The sequence below is a fragment of the Silurus aristotelis genome (assembly GCF_946808225.1).
Source record: "Silurus aristotelis genome assembly, chromosome: 25".
NCBI lineage: Eukaryota > Metazoa > Chordata > Actinopteri > Siluriformes > Siluridae > Silurus > Silurus aristotelis.
This window is the reverse complement of record NC_139598.1, coordinates 8,536,277-8,556,719: the sequence shown is the minus strand read 5'-3', so window position 1 is coordinate 8,556,719 and position 20,443 is coordinate 8,536,277. Positions and strand designations below refer to the sequence as shown.

The following is a 20,443-nucleotide window of genomic DNA, read 5'->3' as shown; positions in this document are numbered from 1 at the left end:
GTGAAGGTGTGTATTTGGGGGTGTGCATTTGAGCGATGCTGCGACAGTTCATTTTTAGAGAACATTGAAGGTGCCGCATGTCTACCACAGCAGAGATAAGGCATGAGAGCAGCTCTGTTCAGATGGAAAAACAAAGAGAGCAATTTAAAACCGCCAGGATTTCGCACACACACAAACTTACACACACACACACACACACACACACACACACACACACACACACACACACACACACACACACACACACACACAATAAATAGATAGATAGATAGATAGATAGATAGATAGATAGATAGATAGATAGATAGATAGATAGATAGATAGATAGATAGATAGATAGCCACACACACACACACACACACACACACACACACACACACACACACACACACACACACACACACACACACACTCATTTTTCTTTGCTAGTGTCCTGACTGTTATTGAAACATAATCCATTTTAGCTGCTGACATGTCCTGATGTTCCTCCTGGTGTCTTTTATTTCTTTTTTTACTTTCAGATTTGAAAGTTGTATTTTATTACAATGAGCCCAAACAATAAAAAGAAAAAGAAGCTAGAAGCAGCTCACTGCTTTACTGAATTAAGTTACAAATAAACTGACAAACTAACAAAAAATATTTGTTTGTGTGCATGTGTGTGTGTGTGTGTGTGGGGGGGGGGGGGGACACATTCAGTCACAAGTAAAAACAGTACAACAGATTGAACTGAAGGAGATCAGTGTCAAACCATCTCTCCTGTGCTTCTCTCAGAGCCTTGTCCATGGACATGTGATACAGTATAGGTTTTTCGAGCACGCGCACACCCAGACACCCACAATGCAGCAGTGAATTACTTTATTACCTTGAACAGATGCAAACAAACTAATACAGTCTGTTTGCCATTGTATTGACAGTAACAGAGATGGAAAAAGTTCCATTTGCCTTCCATCTTTGCTTCTAGGCCAAAGCAGATTGACACATAATAAACAATAGCAGAAGAAATAGCACAATTACAGCAGTAAAAGAGAAATGTGTGTGGAAAAAAGGGGATGTGAAACAACTTCTACTGCCACACTTAAAAAGAACTCTAGGGGGAATGGAAAAAAAGGATGATGCGAACATCTTCGACATCGCTTCTCAGCCTAATGTTAATAATTTATGTTGTGTGTGCTTTTTTATGATGATTATTTATTTATTTACTGCTCTTCCAGTTGGCAGCTAGTCAGCTTTGAAAGGCTTTGTGGACGAGAAACTTTGGAGTTGAGTTTGTAGAGGCTTTCAGCTGAGAATGAGCTTCCCTCTTTGTCTCAGGCTTGTCTCATTATTGTTATCTGCTACAATGAAGCACTGAAATATTGATGCAGATCAACCGTGGCACAAGATACCTTTCAGTTGACCCTAAGGGAATCTGTAATAAATTGCTGTAGCAACCACGCACTGTCAGTTTGCTTTTAGGTGTGAACTTTCGTGATGAAATCTGGTGTGTGTGTGTGTGTGTGTGTGTGTGTGTGTGTGTGTGTGTGTGTGTGTGTGTGTGTGTGTGTGTGTGTGAGAGAGAAAAAGAAAGAGAGAGAGAGAGAGAGAGAGAGAGAGAGAGAGAGAGAGAGAGAGAGAGAGAGAGAGAGAGAGAGAGAGAGAATAGGCTTTTGTGAGTTTCACTTTCAATCACAATTGACAGAACATCAAGACACAGGTACAGAGAAGAGGTCATTACTCCGGTAACTTACAAGTCCTGAATCTCAGTACTGTTTTCAAGTCACTTTTTTTCGACAGGCTCTCTGGATTGGTTCTTTTTATCACAAAAACAAGAAGTGAGTAATGAAATGAATAAAAATGACTCTAAAACACCCTTATCCATAGTAACTTATAATGACCTTAGATACTAGTTAACTGGTTATATCCCCTGGCATATATAGCTGAGGTCATCTAAAACATATCTACTATTTTCGTTATTTAAATATTTATAAATATTAAGCATTTCGTTAATGCTTAATTAAGCAGTTTGTGCAATTTTGAATGACAATCATTCCTATGTCAATTCAGTTCCTAAAAAAAAAACTCATTAATGTCCAGAGCGACATACAAAAGTGCTTTGAGTCTCTAGCAATGTATAAATCTACACTGGTACTCTAGATTACAAACTAAAGAAAAATCAGACTACAAATCTTGTTTTTTACAAAGCAAACTTGGAAAGTGTTTATTTAAGTGTTTCAGGAAGAAGTAGGTCTTTAACTGTCGCTTAAAGACTAGTTCGGACATCTAGGGGACGTTCAATCCACCATTTCGGTGCCAGAACAGAGAAGAGCTTTGAAGTATACTTACCTCTTCCCCTGAGAGAAAGTGGTTACAAGTGTGGTACCAAGTGGTTAAAAAAACAAAATAAAAAATAATATTTTGTAAGAATTCATTTAAATAAGTATTTTAAAAGACATCGGCATGGTTTATAATGATGTGGAGAAGAGATCATCTTTATCAACAGTACTGAAGCATATACACCCAAATCCACTTGTTTTATCCCAATACACAGACACTCACACAATCCTCAGCGTTAAAACAATCCTTTTAGCTCCGCATTGTTTTGTGTCAAAAACAGTGCAGAACCAAACTTCAAGCATGAGATAAGGCTGTTTTTGCACTGTAATCCGCAATGACCCAAACATTTCGTTTCAACTACAAACAAAATATTGCTGAATTAATCTGTGTCTATGCTTTAGAGTATAGATGGTCATTTGTGTTTATCCAAATCATGTGGCTGTTTATAACTAATTGTAGCTAATAAATGACTTTACATAAAAAGCTTTACTTTTCCTGTACGTTTTTTTAATGTTTAAACAATTTTGTTAATTTGTGTGCTCTGTGTGTGTGTGTGTGTGTGTGTGTGTGTGTGTGTGTGTGTGTGTGTGTGTGTGTGTGTGTGTGTGTGTATTAACATAATGATATTAATAACAATAAAAAAATAATAATTTATTATTAAAATAAATTAAAATATGAATTACAAAAGCACTTTAATCATAATAAACCAGATTTGAAGAATAATTATTAATATAATAAACAGATGATGCAAATAAAATAACCTATAATTACAAACAGTCCAATACCAAGTCTGTTTTTGTTTAATTAATGTTAAAATAAACCCAATTAATCCAGTGTGCTTTCATATTTTGATGCTACATAATTTGGGAAAACCTCCATTGATTATTTATACAATAAAATATTTGTGGCACTGATTGTAGTCTGTTCGCCGGTATTTAGATCAGTGATGGGCGCTTAAATGCAGAACTGTTTATGCAAGTTACAGTCATAGTCTATTGTAGTAGACTGTTTATATTAATTAAAATCCATTGTCATAGTTATTGAATTGTTCAGTACCTTCATGGATTTTTTGCATCTTGGTACTGTTGGTGTTTAGGTGTGTGGGTGCAGCAGTTAATTCATTTAGGATGGTGATCAAACTGAATGGACCTATTGTAAAGCTTTTAACACAGACATTTCAGCTAATAAAAAAAATAAGTATTTACTCAAACAGTGGTATAAGGTAACTTATTAGAACTTATTAAGGGAATTTTCTAGAACAGAAGAAATCAGGTCCGACTCCTGTTAACCAAGAACATGAATTCAAGGCTACATTGGTCACAGGCTACCAAAGTCTCCACAGCTGAAGTTGGGTTAAAGTCTAGGCAATTTCTTTTTCTATCTTTAACTGTTCTGTTTTTTTTAAACCTGTGCCACAACCCATGCCAAGGTCAAAGTAACTGAGATTTCCTTTAGCAGATAGCACAATGCAAAAAGGAGCACTAGTGTGACAGAGAAAATCTGGCAGATGTTAGAATTCTAATATGTTAGTAAAAACCTACCAGCACTTTTTTATACAACTGCATGCATTATTTTATATAGCAAAGGGTTGTCAGACTAAAAATAGACTTTATTCATTACTGTTTACTGCTTTTTTTTAAATGTATGAAATCTATGAAGGTTTCTTTGCCTTACCTCTTTTCTTCGCATATGCCTTGAGAAAAACATTTCAGTAAACGATCAGCGATAACATTAAAAACCACTGACAGGTGCACTGACAGGTGAAGTGAAAAGCATTGATTATCTTGTTATAATAACATCTCTCAAGGGGTGGTGCATATTAGGCAGAACAAATTAGAACAGGCCGTTTTTAGGGCTGCAACAACTGATCGATAAAATCGCTAATAATCGATCATGAAATTATTTGTCAACGTATTCTGTTATCGATTAGTTGGGATGCTCAAGTAACGGGTTTGCGTGACAGCAAGATAACACAGAATGGTGGAGAGTACAGATCAATCGGCAGCAGGAAAAAGTGTGCCTCCCAAATCAAGGATGAAGGCTAAACATCATCACGGTAAGCAGAAACTGTATAATCCTTATCATGTAAAAATATACAGTATATATATATATATATATATATATATATATATATATATATATATATATATATATATATATATATATATATATATATACAGTGAGGAAAATAAGTATTTGAACACCCTGCTATTTTGCAAGTAAAAAATTACATACATTGTGATTTCTGGATTTTTTTTTTTTAGATTATGTCTCTCACAGTGGACATGCACCTACGATGACAATTTCAGACCCCTCCATGATTTCTAAGTGGGAGAACTTGCAAAATAGCAGGCTGTTCAAATACTTATTTTCCTCACTGTATATATATATATATAGGTATAGTTTTATAAAGTGCTATTGTGTAAACTGTTTGTTTGCTAACTTCAGGACAGTCGTACTGGATCTGTTCTGACGTGACTCTCTAGCATCAGGTTGCGCAATCAGTTAGCTCACGGCATGATGGATTCAAAAACGATGCGAACAAAAGCACTAAATCAAAAAGCAGAAAATGACAGCAGCAGTAAACGATTAAACTTTTTGTCACTGTTGTGGTTTTCCGCGAATGATTATGCATTTGTACACCAATGCATATTTTTTCCTTTTTATTATCAAGCCTGTTAGCTTTCTGCGTTTCTGTTTCATTCTCTTTTTATAGCATTTGTCTACTACAACAGTTAACTTATCAGTTTTCAAAAGATTTACTGCGAATTTACTACGTTCAAATGCTTGTTTTCAATGTTTGTAAATATTTAATTTATGCATAGATCATTTCATTATTATTATAAATTTAATTAATTATATATTTTAGATATATTCACAACTATATGTCTGTGTATTTGCACTTTTGTACGTCGCTCTGGATAAGGGCGTCTGCTAAATGCAACAAATGTAAATGTTTTTTTGTTTTTTTTTGTTTTTTAATAAAAATCGTCAAATCAATGTTGTATTATATTTTATCTTCATCTTCTTCTTTCGGCTGCTCCCATTAGGGGTCGCTACAGCGGATCATCTGTCTCCATACCACCCTGTCCTCTACATCTGCCTCTTTTACACCAACTACCTGCATGTCTTCCCTCACCACATTCATGAACCTCCTCCTTGGCCTTCCTCTTTTCCTCCTACCTGGTGGCTCCATCCTCAGCATTCTTCTACCAATATAATTCATGTCCCTCCTCTGCACATGTCCAAACCATCTTAATCTCGCCTCCCTCACCTTGTCACCAAAACATCCTACATGCGCTGTCCCTCTAATAAACTTATTTCTAATCTTGTCCATCCTCGTCACTCCCAACGAAAACCCCAACATTTTCAGCTCTGCTACCTCCACCTCCTGTATTTTACTCAATGCCACTGTCTCTAATCCATACAACATCGCAGGTCTCACCACAGACCTATAAACTTTCCCTTTCATTTTTGCAGATACCCTACTATCACACATCACTCCTGTCACTCTTCTCCACCCACTCCACCCTGCCTGCACTCTTTTCTTCACTTCTCTAACACACTCTCCATTACTTTGCACTGTTGACCCCAGGTACCTGAATTCCTCCACCCTCTCCAGCTCTTCTCCCTGCAACCGCACAACTCCTTTGCCCTCCCTCTCATTCACACACATGTATGCTGTCTTACTCCTACTGAGTTTCATTCCCCTTCTTTCCAGCGCATATCTCCACCTCTCCAGGCTCTTCTCAACCTGCTCCCTACTCTCACAACAAATCACAATATCATCCGCAAACATCATAGTCCAGGAAGACTCCTGTCTGACCTCGTCCGTCAACCTGTCCATCACCACTGCAAACAGGAAAGGGTTTAGGGCCGATCCTTGATGCAGTCCAACCTTCACCCTGAACCAGTCTGTCGTTCCTACTGCACACTTCACTGCCGTCACACTGTCCTCATACATGTCCTGCACCACCCTCACATACTTCTCTGACACACCTGACTTCCTCATACAATACCACAACTCCTCTCTTGGCACCCTGTCGTATGCCTTCTCTAAATCCACAAATACACAATGCAATTCCTTCTGTCCTTCTCTATACTTCTCCATCAACATTCTCAAAGCAAATAAGGCATCTGTGGTGCTCTTCCTCGGCATGAAACCATACTGTTGCTCACAGATGGTCACCTCTTCTCTCAGCCTGGCTTCCACTACTCTTTCCCATAACTTCATGGTGTGACTGATCAACTTAATCCCCCTGTAGTTACTGCAAGACTGCACATCTCCTTTATGCTTAAAGATCGGTTCCAGCACACTTCTTCTCCATTCCTCAGGCATCTTCTCACCTTCCAAAATCCTGTTAAACAATCTGGTCAAAAACTCCACTGCCATCTCTCCTAAACATCTCCACGCTTCTACCGGTATGTCATCTGGTCCAACCGACTTTCCACTCTTCATCCTCTTAATCGCTGCTCTCACTTCCTCCTTACTAATCCTATCCACTTCCTGCTTCACCAACTCCACATCATCCAACCTTCTCTCTCTCTGATTTTCCTCATTCATTAGCTGCTCAAAATACTCCCGCCACCTTCTCAACACATTCTCCTTACTAGTCAACACATTTCCCTCTCCATCCTTTACTGCTCTAACTTGCAGCACATCGTTTTCAGCTCGGTCCCTCTGCCTGGCCAACCGGTACAAATCCTTTTCTCCTTCCTTAGTGTCCAACCTCTCATACAGCTCCTCATATGCCTTTTCCTTGGCTTTCGCCACATCCCTCTTAACCTGCTGCCACATCTCCTTGTACTCCTGCCTACTTTTCTCATCACTCTGTCTATCCCACTTTTGTTTTGCCAACCTCTTTCTCCTTATGCTCTCCTGCTCTTCCTCATTCCACCACCACGTCTCTCTCACTTTCTATTTCCAGATGTCACACCAAGTACTTTTCTAGCTGCCTCCCTCATCACTCCTGCAGTAGTTGCCCAATCGTCCAACACCTCCGTAACACCAATGAGCCTCTGTCTGACCTCTTCCCTGAACCTCACACTACACTCTTCCTCCTTCAGTTTCCACCATCTTATTCTTCTTTCAGTCCTCACTCTCCTCCTCTTCTTCTTCGCCTCCAAAACCATCCTACAGACCACCATCCGATGCTGTCTAGCTACACTGTTCCCTGCCAACACCTTACAGTCTCCAATCTCCTTTAGGTTGCATCTCCTGCATAGCACATAGTCCACCTGTGTGCACCTTCCTCCACTCTTATACGTCACCCTATGATCCTCCTTCTTCTTAAAATAAGTGTTCACCACTGCCATTTCCATCCTTTTAGCAAAATCTACCACCATTTGCCCTTCCACATTCCTCTTCCTAAAACCCTACCCATCACCTCCTCATCACCTCTGTTCCCTTCACCTACATGCCCATTAAAGTCTGCCCCAATCACCAATCGTTCTTTCCTGAGTGCACCATCTACCACTTCATCTAATTCACTCCAGAATCTTTTCTTCTCCTACATCTCACAGCCAACTTGTGGAGCATAGGCACTGATGACATTTATCATCTTCCCTTCAACTTCCACCTTCACGATCATCACCCTATCAGAAACTCTCTTCACCTCCACTACACTCTTACTGTACTCTTCCTTCAGAATCACCCCTACACCATTTCTCTTTCCATCCACACCATGATAAAACAGTTTAAATCCACCTCCAATGTTCCTGGCCTTACTCCCTTTCCACTTGGTCTCCTAAACACACAGCATATCTACCTTTCTCCTCTCCATCATATCAGCTACCTCTCTCCCTTTACCCGTCATAGTACCAACATTTAAAGTACCAACCCGAACCTCCACTCTCCTACACTGCTCCTTTCCCTGCCGTCTCTGTAGACGTCTTCCTCCTCTCCTTCTCCTCCTTCGGCCAACAGTAGCCCAATTTCCACCGGTACCCTGTCGGCCAACGATACCTGTGGCGGTCGTTGGTAACCCGGGCCTCGACCGATCCGGTATGAAATTCTCATTTGTGATCCGCATATTTGATTTGGCACATGTTTTACGCTGGATGCCCTTCCTAACGCAACCCTCCCCATTTACCCGGGCTTGGGACCGGCACGAAGAGTGCACTGGCTTGTGCATCCATAATGGCTGGGTTGTTGTATTATATTTTATATTGATTTTATATGATTTTATATTAGATTTTATATTTTTAATCATGGTTGTCAACATGCCATTTGCAATTATTATTAAAAACAAGAATTTTGTTGATTTACACAAATTGCTTCACCTTGCATACTCAAACGCTGTTTTTGTTGTTGTAGTTTTTTACAGAAAGGAACAAAAACAGCGTTTGAGTATGCAAGTTTTTTTTTTTTTTTAAGTACACATTTAAACATAAATACCCTGACTTAGGGTTTTATATAGTTAAAAATATAAAATAAATCGAAAATAAATATTTAACAAATATAATAATAAAAATAAAAATAATAATAGTAATAATAATAATAATAATAATAATAATAATAATAATAATAATAATAATAATAATAATAATAATAATAATAACAACCGTCTGATTAATTGATTATTTAAATAATTGTTAGTTGAACCCCTAATCAGTTTTCAAAATTGATGTGTTGGAAACAGAAAAAATGGGCAAGCGCAAGTATTTGAGTGAATTTGACAAGGGAAAAAATTTGATAGCTAGAAAACTGGGTTAGAGAAAAAATCTCTAAAATGTTTTTGGTATGCAGTGGTTAGTACCTACCAAATGTGGTCCAGTAACTGGTAAACTGGCAAAAATGTCATGGACGTCCAAGGCTCATAAAGCACTTGAGGAGTGAAGGCTAGCTCTGATCCAACAGAAGAGTTGATGTAGCACAATTTGCTTAAAAAGATGAAATGCTGGCTGTGATAGAAATGTGTCAGAAAATGTCATGTTGCTACGTGTGAGGCTGTGTGGAGCTGCTAACGGCTTGGCCACAGATTTCACAGCACATCATCTCCTCACATTAGTAGAGTAGATGCTTTGACTGGTCAAAGTTGTTTGGGTTACACAAGGAGAACCCACACAGTTTTCAGCAAATGATTTTTATTTTTGTCTTATGTTTTAATGTTTTAATATTCAAAATGAAAACATCCATGTAGTAGTTTACTGTGTGAAAAACCTTGGTTTACCTGAGGTTTAACCTCAGAGCAGCTGAGAAGAAACATCTGATATAGTTGTGATAGCAGTGTATGAGAACATTATATGATTGCATGTGCTGATCGGAGAATTTTTCTCAAACTGGTTGTAATTTCATCCAACCGAATCATATAAGAACAATATAAAAGCCTATCAGATTTGGTTGCTGAAGGCATACTGATATTGTGTCTTCTAGTGTTTTAGACAAAGTTTATGTAAGATTGCAATTGAATTCTACATTATAAAATAATATAGATTTAAACTGCTCAATTGTACACAATCAGCATGATGGAAAAATGAACTGTAGACATCACTGTGCACCTCAGTATCATTTTGATCCTGAGCATGAGGATTGACAAATCAGATGTTTCATGTCAAACAGTTGTTTATTATTAATTATGGTACAAATAAATGTAACAGATCTGAAGCTGTTTAGGAATACACAAAGTGCAGTTTTACTGACCAAACATATATTGCTTTATATATATGTACAGTTTTCATAAAATTTAAAGCAGGTTTATCAGCTTTGGTTTCGAGGTGTTCAGTGTCGCAACTTTTCAGACTCTTCCTCTCTCTCTCTCTCTCTCTCTCTCTCTCTCTCTCTCTCTCTCTCTCTCTCTCTCTCTCTCTCTCTCTCTCTCTCTCTGTGTGTGTGTGTGTGAGTGTGTGTGTGTGTGTGTGTGTGTGTGTGTGTGTGTGTGTGTGTGTGTGTGTGTGTGTGTGTATAATCAGTTCAAGACAATTGTGTTCGGTCACAAAGCTTTCCTTGCTCCCTATTATATAGGGCAATTCCTGTCACAGTCAATAAAGTTAATTAATGTAAATCACATGGGGGGGGGGGGATGTTGGGTTGAGGCAAACAGACAAACAAACAAACAAAACTGTTACAATGTCTAAAATGTTCTATACACGTGACCCTGGAAACCACAGCATGAAAGATAACTGGTAGACTCACACTCTTTTTGAGAGTCCTACGATGACTAGTGAAATCTACTTACACACATTTACACAAATCCACAAAGTTGCTGTTAATTTGTCTTCCATCAAAAAACTCACTGCTCACTGCATACACGTACAGTCATGAGGTAATCTTGATGCTAGACTCTATGATCCTTTCATTCATTTTCCTCAAACATTTCAAATATTTAAAGATTGTCAGCAACATTCAGTCATTTCTCTGTACAGTGTGCATATTACAATTGAGCTTTGGTCCAGCGTTGAAAAAATGAGCAAAGGCAGAACACAACTTTGTCTCTTGGTTTAGTTTTTGTCTTTTCTATTTTTTTGTTCCTTTTTTATTTTTTTGGTTACAGCTTCTTTGTTAAACCTCTTAATGAAATACCATGTCTGTTTTTGAAGCTTGCTTGCTATCACAATATTTTCATAGCTTTATGGATTTAAAACAATAATGAAAGAGTGGTAAACCAAAATAATGTAAATATTCATAGGCATTCTCAATAAAAATCTTTATAATTTAAAATGTGGCATCCAGTACTATTTATATATTTTGCATGTAATTATAATATATATCATCATTCTCATTTGAACACTTTTGAAGACATTGCTTGTATTTTTTATGTAAAAGATTATGAGATTATGAAAAAACATATAATTCATCAGAAATTATAGGGGTTATCTAGAATTATTAAACGAAACATTTGTGTTTTTAAATATTCATGTTATGGCCTGTGGCATTAAACTGTTCTACTTTTCTCACCAAATTTTGAAGAATTTCAATTGAAGGACAAAGGCAGTCAAAAGTAAACTCTTTTCTAACTCATCCTTTTTCTCTTACCTGAACCATTCATACCTTTGGTCCATGCTATTTAAAATCATGATGTTCACAATTCACACACCTGCATTCTTCTTGTCTGAGCTGAAGAAAGATTATTGTTATATAACAACACATTGGAAGAACGCACACACTTTGGGTAGTTTGAGTAGAGTACTTTGGTTGTAAGTACTTCCTGTTCTGCAGCAGAAACAGTGTTTGCAATAGTTTTAAAATCCCTAAGGATTTCTATGAGACAGCGTAAAGAAAAAAACATGCATGGTTCAATTAGGTCACCACTTCATTTGTATAAAATTAAACAAATAACCCCATTATATAGAAAAATGTTGTGAGATAACATGTTCTTCCTTTTAGGTGTTTTGTATGTTACCGAATCCCTTTTTTTGCTTGACACGTGAATTTACAACAAAGCTACCAAACCATAAAGTTAACAAAAACATGCACGAAAATGATCCATCTTAGAAATTATTTCATTTAATTTACCACTCATTGGTTGTGTGCTGCAAATCATGCAGACCTGAAGCCATTGCTGGGACAAAACATTGGAAAAATATCATCACAGCAAAAGAAAAAACAAGTAATGTTTTTGCCCGTGTATATCCTTGGGCTACAGCCCATGTCCTTGGGCTGAAGAATGATGTTCTTTGGCTAGAAGGCTTTGGCAATACAATGACATACTGACAGTCACATCTGCAACAGTGTGGGCTCTGCCATATCGACCACCTTTGACATATAACCCATTCTTTAAGAAGATAAAAAAAGCTTTTAAATTATAGTTTTACAAACAGGAGTGAGGTGACTAAAGAAAGGACCACGGGTATATGATGTGGTCTTCTCTGAGACAACGTTTCCAAAGAGTCTGAAAATTGAAGACAAAATTATCATAATATTTACATAAAAACCCAAGTGAGCAAGTGAGACAAAGATAATGTTACACCCTCCCTCCACCCCACTGCCCCAAGACATATATTGTTTGTTCCCTTTTGGGTCAGTACAAATGTAAAAATTTAGAACACATTTACAAAAAAAACAAAAAAAAACAAAACCGTCAGGTATCAGACACATCAGACTTTGGTTGTAGTAGATTTATAGCTGTCCGTGACTTAAGTGTGATCTTTAGTGTAAATTCTCTGCTTGGTCCTGAAAGAGGACCCCATTTTTGTAAGCATTTGGACTTTTCACCTCAATATCATTTTGCTCCTATTAGCATTTCTGTCCTTGGTGGTCCATCACAGTACAATGTTAGAAAAGTCCAGGTGTTTAGTGTTCATTTGATTGAATTATCAGTAAATAGGTCCAGTTTTTCCCACACAAGTCCATCTGATCTATGGTTGGTCTTCCAAGGGGTCAGCCAGAGGGTCCATTGGTGCGACAGACCCTAGCTCTGGCTGTTTCAGCCTCTTTATTGTGTTTTTAAGCGCCTGCCTTTTATTGCAGAACCAGACACGCACCACCTCACGGTCGTAGTTCAGTTTCTCAGCGATCTCGGTCATTTCCTGGCCCGAGGGGTGTGTGTTCTTCTCGAAGTGGCTGTTAAGGATCTCCAGGGCTTGTGGCGTGAAAGACGTCCGACGCTTGCGCTTTTTCGATGGCTCACTGCCAATAAACTCGGTCAGGTTCTGCATGCCCGAGCGATGGCGGGCTTCTGCCTCAGCCATCCAACGCTCCAGCACAGGCTTAATCTTCTGGGCGCTTTTTGGCGTGATGTCCAACTTCTCAAACCTGGCAGGATATAAAAGGCCAGGGTTCAGTTTGCCTGTCAGACTGCTAGCTATAGTGCTCTCTTGGGCTTCCTGTGGTAGGAAAAAGTGGCTTCTCAGGATGGTGTGTCTGGGGGAGAATTGAGAGAGAACAAGCTTACTTTGGCTGCCCCGACTGGGCGAACGGGGTTTACTGCCTAACCCAGTTTCTCAGGAAGGGTCTCCTGGTCCAAGCTGCCAATGAGATAGAGAGATTCTTTTTTCTCAATATATTTTTGTGTCAGCATTTATATGCTGATATATCTACTTCCACTAAGGCACATATTTGTAACACAGCCTTCTTTCTGTGCTAGTCCCTTTTGGATATTTGTGCTCATTTTGCAGTGAAGGACTGAGGAGACACTTCCACAGACTGGAAAAAATAGATCAGGTGCTCCAAAATTATTCAGCACCTAACTGCTATAATTAAACAATTTAAGTGGGCTTATATATTTTTTTTACTTAAACGCACAATGATTAAAACAAACACATTGAAGATGAAAATGCAATATGCAATTACATATAGAAAAACATTGTTTATTGACATTTATTGCCTAAATTATTAATGCACAACTATTTTAATACACATATTTTCATTTCCAAATAACTCCAATGCATGTTTATTATTATTATTATTATTATTATTATTATTATTATTATTATTATTATTATTATTATTATTATTATTATATTTTCATCTCCTAGTTTTCCATATGCTTGCAAATAAACTATACACTCTGTTACCCAAGCATTTATTTTTATTTTTATTGTTATTATCATTATTATTATTAATATTATTATTATTATTATTATTATTATTATTATTATTATTATTATTATTATTATTATTATTATTATTATACGTAGAACAGTCATTCTGTGAATGTTAGTTAATTATTTTTTATTTTAATGTAATAAATATTTATGCCATAGTGCACTACTGTATGTTTATATTAAATAATTAATTCTGGTCCCTTTGAATTAAAACCTACATTCAATATATCTTATATATAAGCAAAATAATTTGCAAAACATTTACTTTAAAATAAATAAATAATTTGTGAAAAAGCAGCTAGAAACCCTGCAGAGGCTTGGGGATCTACTTTGATAAAAAGGTGTTTATTTAAGGACCCCAAGATCTCAGGGTCCCTTAATGAAGTAAAAAAGCAAGTCAACACATACATATAATGAAACTTTGCTTACATTTTTTTTTCAAAAATCCACTTGCATTGGCTAGTAATAAATCAACGACCCACATGAATGATTAAAAATAAAATAAACTCTGTTTTTCAGGTGTGAATATGTAAATAAAATTGATTTCCATATCCCTCTACATTTAGTTATTTATTATGTTAATGGCACTTATGATGTATTAACGCTGAATTGCATGGTCGATTAATGTATTTGTTAACTGATTAAACTTCATTCAAAATGTTGTTATTTTTCTTTTTAAAATACAATACTTGTGTATCATATTTCTCATGAATTAGAGCAAATATAGTATGAAATAGTTCAGAATTTTTTTTAATAAAAAATATATAGAAAGCCCTTTTACAGACTGTCCAAGAGCAGAGGCGCTCTAACGTAAGTGTGTGTTTGGGTGTATGATAGCGTATGAGGGTGTTCACTAAGCAGCTTACACCTGTCAGAAAAGCAGAGAAAAGCCTAGCAGAGGGAGAAGACAGAGACGAGTCCCAAGCTTCTGCAAGGACGTTTTTGATGGAATCTTAACTGGCAGTTGAAGAGACGCCTCGAGCAGGGGCAAAGGCCTCTGCTCTCAGGACCCCAAATGCAACAAGACACATTTTTTACTGGATGAGTGACGGCACTATGTGAACACTGGACAGAGGAGAAAGCAAAAGCCAGACATTTGGCTTAGTGGAGTTTTAACTTATTTATTCATTTATAAATGATTCTAACATAAAACTTTCTGCTTAAATCTGAGGCGATTTCCTGTTTCTCACAAGCAAATAGTGCCTTATTATGTTATTCATTGATGTTTATATATTTATGAATCTGAACTGAGGTGGAAAACTACACAAAAGCCAGGAGATTTCATTTATCTTTATATAACTTCATATAGTTATATACTGTATATTTATGTTTGTAAATAAGTTTATAAATGTTAAAATACATGATGCATATAATGAGGGAATAAAATGCAGAATTCTAAACAATTCTCTTATGTATACATGACAGTGTTAAGCATTGTTTCTGCCTAATTTGTCTTGCAAATTACAACAGCTCTGGTACATGAATCATTCATTTTAGTTGGTGTTTTAGTGTGGGGTTAATGGTCTTAAAGCGATTTCCTCCAAATTATGCAGTAACCATTTTGGAATCGTTCATGCGCATGTTCATGAGCTGCAGATGCTTGTGAATCGTTGCATGTAAGAAAAAAAAGAATTTGGTAGTTACAGAAACATCATCTAAATGCTCTGAACCAACTGATACAAGTGAATTAGCAATCGTTTTTTTTTATATATAGTAATAATAATAATGTTTGTAACATTAACAGAGCTTTAAATGGACACTTTTAAAGGTCTTCAATGGATTCACCAATCTGTGATTTTTTTCAATACATTAGCTTTGATAAGGACTGACCTTGTCTCTTATGTGACTTTTGGGGAAAGCAGTAAAAATTGTTTTTCCCTCAATGTAGCTCTGAAAGATCAGACAACATGGAGACATCTGTCAAGCTGAGTTTGACTGAGCACAAGCGGTAAGAGCCTCAAGAGCCTACACAGGAATAACCCCACAGACTCATCCATATCCTCCTTATCTTTCCTGATGTTAACCAAAGTAAAGCATGTGAAGTCTGCTCTTAAACCCCACAACATAGAGCAGTCTGTCATGTCCAATGTCGTACAAATGAACGAGTAATTAAATAAAAAAATCTCTTTAAAGAACCTAGATGAAAGAACGGAGTGAAAGCTTCCCATCACCCATTTATATTGCAACGTAATGGCTTTTAATGTATGTTTCCTAAATATCTGAATAATGTATTTGGGGAGTATAAATATTTCATGCAGAATGTCTGAGAGTTTAAACATTAGTTTGAAGCCTAATAATTCCCCACCAACTTGCCCCTCAGTTCCGTCACACTTTTTCAGGTTTTATTTGATGTTGATGGGATATAGTTGAAAACAAATTGCATGACACCTCTGTGGCACATAAACAGAAGCAGCTCATCATCCTGCTCTAAGAGTTTATCAAAGATTAGCTCTAGAAGCGAAAGCTATTTAACAAAGTTAAAATGTGCCACAAAAAACAGCATCCAAGACAATGATATTCATTTTCAATATGATTTTAATTATAGAAAAAGTGTAAGGTATAGCATTTACATTTCACATACATATGTGAAAGATTTAGATTATAGGCATTTATTATAATTCATTGATTATAGGAGTTTAGATTTTCATGGCCAGATATTTTCCTCAGTAAAACATTTGCCCTTGAGGTAAGTCTACCCAAAATCACACACACACACACACACACACACACACACACACACACACACACACACACACACACACACACACACACACACACACACACACACACATATATACATGCTCAAATAAAATTCAGTAATGCACCTTCCATCGAATTAAGGATTATTATATTATTATAGGTCTACAATTGTAATCAGAGTAAAGAGTAAGAATTAGTTTAATTTATTTTGTTTCTTTCACTACAAAGTACAGTATTAGAATGTCTCACTTCTTTCTTCAGTCACTTCTGTTCCTGGGCATTTAATCATTTTTAATTGTTGTTTTTTTTTCAATAAATCTCAATATATTTTTATTAAGTAATGTTAAATTGAACAAAAAGGTTTCAGTCAACGACAAAATAATGTTTATAAATTCCTCTTATTTATGACCCCCCTACTGCCGCCCCATACCCCAATTCACGTATTTTTCCATTATTATTCTGTAATCCATCATTGTACACACCATCTCACATGCTAACATTCGGTTTAGCAGCAATATGCTTATGCTTTACAAAACCGCAGCGTACAGTAGTGTATTTTTTCCTTATGAATTTATTCCTTGTCTTTTAAAAATTACTTTAATGTCTTATATCTCTGCTATCAAAAGAACATGCTCATGTATTGCATGTAGCCAGAGCTTTGAGTTTTGCTGCTTTAAATTTTGGAACTGATCAGGCTTTTTAATACAGAATCAACACAAAGGTTTTTACTTTTGAGATGAATACAGTAATTGGCAGGGTTTGGTGTTTTTGATATATGTAATTGCACTGTAAAGCAGTGTGTCATGACTCACACTGAGCCATGAATACCCATATAATTTTACTCCCATTGCATCCTGGTACTGGTGCTTTTTTGTTAGCTAAATTAGTTTTATAACTTTAAGCTTTAAACAGCACTTGGCATCTTCTTACCTGCAGATGGCAGATTGGCTGTAGGCAGGCCCCTCTGTGGCACTTAGAGCCTGGCCCACCTGAGTTTGCGTCAGACCCAGAGACAGACGACGGATTTTAAATGCTTTGGCAAATTCTCGAATCTCCTCCAGATTCACACCATCCACTTCACTTGGAGCAGTCTGTGGGTCTGAGAAGCATAAAAAAAGATTGAAGATAAATATGGAACCTTGAAATTAGGTATTTTATTTCATTATACAAGAAGTGTTGGAAATCATGAAAATCTAAGTTGTCATGAGGGCATTTAGAGGGTCACAGTTTAAAAATATAATTTGACTCATTGTACTAAAATATGTAACTACATAACTATCTATTACATGCGCTTAATGTATATATTGCTAAATTGAAACCTTCAGCATTCAAAACTCGAATATATCTGCCATTCATGAAGATATGAAAAAATTATCTTAAACAATGAATGCAATGCCTTTTTTATTCTTGCCTTTTTCCCAAGCTAACTTTACAATGCAAATTCCAGTGAGTTCAAGAATGTAACCTATTATTTTACTTTATCTAAAAGTATGTCCTGGTTAAATAAAATTGTTCACAATTTATATGTAATGCTTTTCTAGTCAATAAAATGTGTTTTTGTGTCGTGTGTCACTGTAGTCCTTCTTAGCATTCCGCCTATGTAGGGGAAAAAAGTTTGGCAGATTCAATTATTCATGTTGGTCATTATCAATGAATTATTAAAGAATCCTCCGGGCATATTGAAGGTAAAAACCTACTGAACCGACCCCTTGTCATTCCTCATAAGTAAATGTGATCTTCAAACCTGGAGCAGAACTCGCCTCTGCTCTGGCCTTGTAATGTTTAATGGTGGAGATAAAGATTAAGATAAATGACATATTTACCGAGAGACTGACTTGCAGTTAAACACATTTAAATGTAAATGCAAGTAGTTCCTTAAAGGAACAACTGAATGAGAGTCTTTTAGATAAAGCTAAATAGACTAGAATTTGAATGGATGTCTTTTCTGCCTCTCCATTGTTTGAGTAATACAGATGCTGTGTACTTTAATTAGAAATAGTGGTCAAACTACGAAGCAAACCTGAAGAAAATTGTAGAAAATATTGATAGTTTGACCTTACTCCTGGTGCAATGTATGCCACCCATCAGCTTTTTATTGGAAATCAAGTTACATAATAAGGTTTAATAAGGTTGGCTATGATGTACTATATTTAATTCTGGGAATTGTAGAATTGCTTTCCTAAATTGAAATCTGTTTCTTTCTTAGACATATTCAGTCAGAATTGAAGATTAAAACAAAATAATCCATTCACATGATCATCACAGACATTTTGACATCCAGTATTTATTTAGAAAATGAATTGAGTAGGCGCTCAAGAAAAGATGACACATCTGTTTAAAGCAAATGGGTTTCCAAAATGGGTTTTCCAAACCTCTGTAATAGAGCTCGCGATTATAGTTACAGCTGAAGTTTCAATAACAACATTTGCAATTTCAGTATTAACTCTTTAATTAACTAAATAAAAGATGAAAAAATCCCATTTACTTGGGTAGTGCATCAAATACACTGTATATGTCTATTTAATACCATTTTAATCTCTTTTTTATTTCAAAGTGCAACAACCATTCCCTTCTGAAAATGTCAAAACAAAAAGGTGAATTTATGTATTTATTTTAACCCCAGCCACTCTTAGTGTCGGTCCCAAGCCCGGATAAATGGGGAGGGTTGCATTAGGAAGGGCATCCAGCTTAAAAACATGTGCCAAATCAAACATGCGGATGATCCGCTGTGGCGACCCCTAATGGGAGAAGCCGAAAGAAAGTCATTTTTTTCTAGAGACTTTATTAAAATGTTAAAATTCTTATATCAGGGCAAAATCAAGCTAGCAAGTAAAATACTTTGCGAGCAAAAATATAGACCTCTCATCAGCAATAAGAATCAGAAGGCTAGATTGGAATTTGCAAAAAAATGGACGGAGACGTGTGCACAAAAGTACAAAAACGTTCTGGAACCACAATGAACCACTTCCAAGGTAATGGAAAGGCCAAATTTTGGAGAAAGAAGAAGAAAAAATATCCAAAAAATGAAAGCTCATCAGTCAAGGATAATAGAAATTGTGTAATGACTTGGGTTTGCTCTGCTCAGGTTTGCTTGTCTCTATTGATGATGTAACAAAAAGCTTCCCAGCAGAAGACGGCAACAGTTTGGGATGTCAGTTGGTTGTTGGCTTCATGCTGTTATTGCAAGCAAAGGACATGAAACCAAACATAAATTATTTTAAATTTACTTTAAATCTGGTGGTTCCAATCATTTTGCTCACATTAAAATGGGGTCATCTGCCATCAAGTACTAAGTTGTTCTGACACGTTTTGATGGAACTAACGAAATAAAAAAATGAAAAATAAAAGTTGAAGGTTTGATCTATTCTCTATTCTTACATTTTTAGATTTTTAAACCACGTGTCTTCAGTGTATAGCAAAAATAAAAAGAATTGGTCATGGCGTTCCAATACTTTTGGAGGAGATTGTGTAATACGAATATAAATAAAACAATACTTCAAATCCAGATAAATATATCAAAGTAGTTTTCCTATTCTTTATAGGAAACTGCATTCATTCATTGAGTCTGATCAAAGCAAGCATTCAGACCAGCCTATGGGTCACTGATTTTTTTTCCCCACATTCTTTCAGCCTCTGTTTTCCAGAGTTGTGCTAGACAAGGATGCTGTGACAAATATAGTGTGGCATAGAAAGCTGCACCATGGCAGCAAATTGATTAAATGAATAGAGAATGCCAGAGGTATTACATACATTTTGACACAGAAGAAGGGGAAAAAGAAATATGAAACAGACCATTGGCTGCATTTGCAACAAGTCGATCAATGGCAACTTCCCTTTTATTGAATTCAAAACTCTGTCGCAGATGGCTTTGAAACAAGTTTAAGGCAATTGCGTGTGACAAATGAGAATTTATCTAAGTAAAGCAGTTTTTTAAAGAGACGCCGGC

General features: G+C 36.4%; 1 protein-coding gene across 2 annotated transcripts in view; it reads right to left on the bottom strand.

The window, feature by feature from the left end:
• Positions 1 to 11,525: 11,525 nt before the first annotated feature.
• The window catches only part of pou6f2 (POU class 6 homeobox 2), an 84,783-nt gene continuing 75,865 nt past the window's right edge, over positions 11,526 to 20,443 (bottom strand). Inside the window, exons 8-9 of one of the 2 annotated variants that reach the window (XM_083529933.1) lie at positions 17,428 to 17,596; positions 11,526 to 13,114 (exon numbers count right to left, since the gene is read on the bottom strand). In XM_083529933.1, the coding sequence (XP_083386059.1) occupies positions 12,610 to 13,114; positions 17,428 to 17,596 (674 nt within the window). In that variant the 3' untranslated portion in view covers positions 11,526 to 12,609. The remainder of the gene's footprint in view (positions 13,115 to 17,427; positions 17,597 to 20,443) is intronic. The other variant, XM_083529934.1, reaches the window with a different exon arrangement.